This window comes from Akebia trifoliata, chromosome 12 (assembly GCF_017979445.1).
Source record: "Akebia trifoliata isolate Shusen 1 chromosome 12, ASM1797944v1, whole genome shotgun sequence".
Classification (NCBI taxonomy): Eukaryota; Viridiplantae; Streptophyta; class Magnoliopsida; order Ranunculales; family Lardizabalaceae; genus Akebia; species Akebia trifoliata.
This window is the reverse complement of record NC_141386.1, coordinates 13,252,650-13,255,992: the sequence shown is the minus strand read 5'-3', so window position 1 is coordinate 13,255,992 and position 3,343 is coordinate 13,252,650. Positions and strand designations below refer to the sequence as shown.

The following is a 3,343-nucleotide window of genomic DNA, read 5'->3' as shown; positions in this document are numbered from 1 at the left end:
CATCTTTGTCACGAGTCTCTGGTAAGTGGCCCCGGCATTTCTCAAGCCAAATGGCATGACCTTAAAACAGAACAGCCCCTGCTCGGTGATGAATGATGTTCGTTCCTGGTCCTCCACTGCTAGGGGGATTTGGTTATACCCCGAGTAACCGTCCATAAATGACATTCTCTCATGCCCGACAGTAGCGTCAACCAACCTATCGATCCTTAGCAGCGGGAAGCTATCCTTTGGACATGCCTTGTTTAGGTTTGTAAAGTCGATGCACACTCTCACCCTCCCGTCCTTCTTCGGTACTGCCACTATATTCGCTATCCACTCTGGGTAATCTACTTCCCTGATAAACCCAGCCTTTAATAGCTTCTCGATTTCCTCATTTACCCCCTGCCTGAGGCGCGGAGACAGCCTCCTCGGCTTCTGTCTGACAGGTCGAAAGTTTTCATCAATATTTAGTCTATGGCACGCCACCAAGGGGTCAATTCCGGGTATGTCCTCCAATGACCATGCAAACACGTCCTTGTTTGCCCTCAGAAGTTGGAGCAATGCTGCCTTCTCCTCCCGCAACATTGTGGTGCCAATACTAACTAGCTGGCCTCCGTCATCGTCGAGATCCACGGCTTCGACTTCCTCAACTGTTACTCGTTGCTCCCGTTGTAGCTTCTTCTGTAATTGCTATGATGCCTCGCTCCCGGTTGGTGGCTCCTTTCTCTTCTTCTGAGGAATGGCCTCGGCGCCTCGTCCTTTTTTCAAGGTCACATGAAAACACCTATTCGCCATCTCCTGGTCACCTCTGATCTCCATTATTCCTTCCTTGCTCGGGAATAGAATAACTTGATGATAGGTTGACGGGAATGCCCTCATCTCGTGTATCCACCTCCGTCCCAGGATCGCATTATAGGCTGAGTCTGCATCTATTACCACGAAACTTGTCATTATCACTTTAGACCCTGCTGTGATCGAGAGTGTGATTTCTCCCACCGAACTGCTCGGAGCACCATTGAACCCATAAACGAGGGTCGGTGTCGGTTCCAAAGTCTCTGAAACCCCCATCATCTTTGCCGCACTTAAGAAAAGAATATCCACTGCACTTCCCGAATCAACCAGTATCCTACGGAGCTCGACGTTTCCCACTAGGAGTGCGATCACTAGTACGTCCTGATGGAGCCTTGCCATTCCCCTCAGTTTATCCTCTGTGAACACAATTGTCCAGGAATCCGCTCCGTTGCTCGTCGTTCCTGCTACCCGTACTCCTGATGCCACACTGTTGACCCCAACCATATGTCGGATCTTTTTTACTCTTTCCCGAATCACCTGCCTAGATTGCACTTCGGCCCCCAACACCCCTGTGATGGTATGAACTATCCTACGTTCTTCCGTTTCTTGACGCCCTCCTTTGGTCGGCCATCTTTGTTCGGGTTTCCGTTTGGCTCTCTCGGCTATTTCCCCTCTTCTTCCTCTTTCTGCCGTGACATACCTTTTGAGCTTCCCTACTTCGATCATATCCTGGATGATATGGCGCAGCCTGTAACAATCCTCAGTAGGGTGGTCCTCAGCCTCATGGTACTCACCGTATGATTTTTCGGGTTTCCCCTTATACCCTCGGGGTGGTTGAATGAAATCGAGTTCTCCCTTTATGTGCCTCAGTATCACAGATAGCTTTTCATTGAGTGGGGTATACACCCGGCTTCTCTTCCATCATGACTGCTCGTTCGAATCTCTCCGCCTTTTGTTGCTTCCTTCCCCTCCGAGGTGAGCAGGTACCTTTGTAGCATCAATTCCCCCCTCGCTGTTGGCCACTATCTGAGCGCTTCGTCTCCTGCCTTTCACGGATTCCTCTACGAGGATGTACTTTTCAACCTTTGCATACAAATCTTCCAAACAAGTTGGGTCAGACTTGATCAAAGACTCATGCAACCGTGTTCCCGGGATGACTGCAGCGATATACGCCGCGCAGGCTGTTGCCTCATCCATGCCTTCTACATCCAGGGCCTTCGTTCGAAAATGAGTTACGAATGACCTGATACTCTCCCCGGCCTCCTGTCGAAGGTTAAATAGAGTGTTAACTCTGACCTTCTTCCTTCGCAAGTGCACGAACTGCCCAACGAATGTTTCCTCTAACTCAGAAAAGTTCGTAATGGACCCAGCTGGTAAAGCCTTGAACCATATCATGGCCCCGAGCCTCAAGGTTGATGGAAATAGCTTGCAGAGTAACGAATCATCGTTCTGGTACAACACCATCTGACTTCTATAATGCAGAATATGGTCCATAGGATCTCGTGTTCCGTCATAGGTTTCAAACTTTGGCATGTGAAATGATCTGGGTGGTTCCGAATTCATTATCATTGATGAGAATGGTGTCCCCTTGAGTTCTCGGATTGCGTTCCGTACCTTTTGTGTGTGATCCTTCCCTCGTGCGAATTCCTCATCCCTCCTCCTGAGCATTTCCTCCACTTCCTTCCTCGTCATTGTTTCTTTAACTTCAGAGCTTCCTTGCTGCGTTTTGACTGCTGCTGAGTCTTCAGTCCAGTCTGCCTCTGTCCGTGCTGTTCGGACAACATGATTACTACTTCGCTCTGCGCCTGGGCCTTCTTCGGTTTTCGCACGCTCGCCTAACCTTTGCCTAAGCTCTTCATTTTCCCTCCTTATGTTTAGTATCTCATCATTCTGTTTCTCCAACCCCCTGCACATTTCCTCTCTCATCTCCGTGAGTAAGTTGTATATTGCAAGCATTGGGTCTTGCACGTTTGGAAGTGAGTCTGCTGGTAGTGGATTTGATGGCTCACCACGATTTTCACCTCTAGCCCTTCCCATCTTGGTAGTTTTTCTCCTTGTAAGTTTCCCACGGACGGCGCCAAATTGTAGATGCAAGAAATGGCTGTACACTTTTCTTCTGTCCTAGCTCGGGCGGACCTGCAAATCAGCCCACTCTGACGATCAAGTTAGACAAATTGATCAGTGTAATTTAGTTTTTGAGAGAAGAAGAAATCGAACCTCTTTTACCCATAGTCCTTTTCCTTTTATAGGCATTAAACTGGTTCGTTTTCTGTGCCACCCTTTGAGGTGACCTAGGGCAGTTAGCTCACTCCCTGACATGTCAGCTGCAGGAGTTGTTGCAACTGTCCTGCCCCTTTTGGGATGACTAGGGCTGGTCTGACATGATATGGGTTGTTAGCATTGTCAATCAACGGCACATCTGTCAGGACCGTCTCTCCGACCTATACTGTCGTTATTCCGTGCCACCTATACAATTGGTGATTTAGGTCCGAGCTAGACGTCCGCGCTCCCGAAGAATCTAATCACCTAGGCCTACATATCAGGCCATCCGAGTCTCGAATTTACACTTCCG

General features: G+C 49.0%; 1 protein-coding gene across 1 annotated transcript; it reads right to left on the bottom strand.

The window, feature by feature from the left end:
* Positions 1-669: 669 nt before the first annotated feature.
* On the bottom strand, positions 670-2,808 carry LOC147388918 (uncharacterized). The gene is made up of 2 exons (XM_086419683.1): positions 1,759-2,808; positions 670-1,626 (listed from the first exon to the last, which is right to left on the bottom strand). Exons 1-2 carry the CDS (start codon positions 2,806-2,808, stop codon positions 670-672), a joined length of 2,007 nt encoding a protein of 668 aa, XP_086275809.1.
* Between the last annotated feature and the right edge of the window lie 535 nt (positions 2,809-3,343).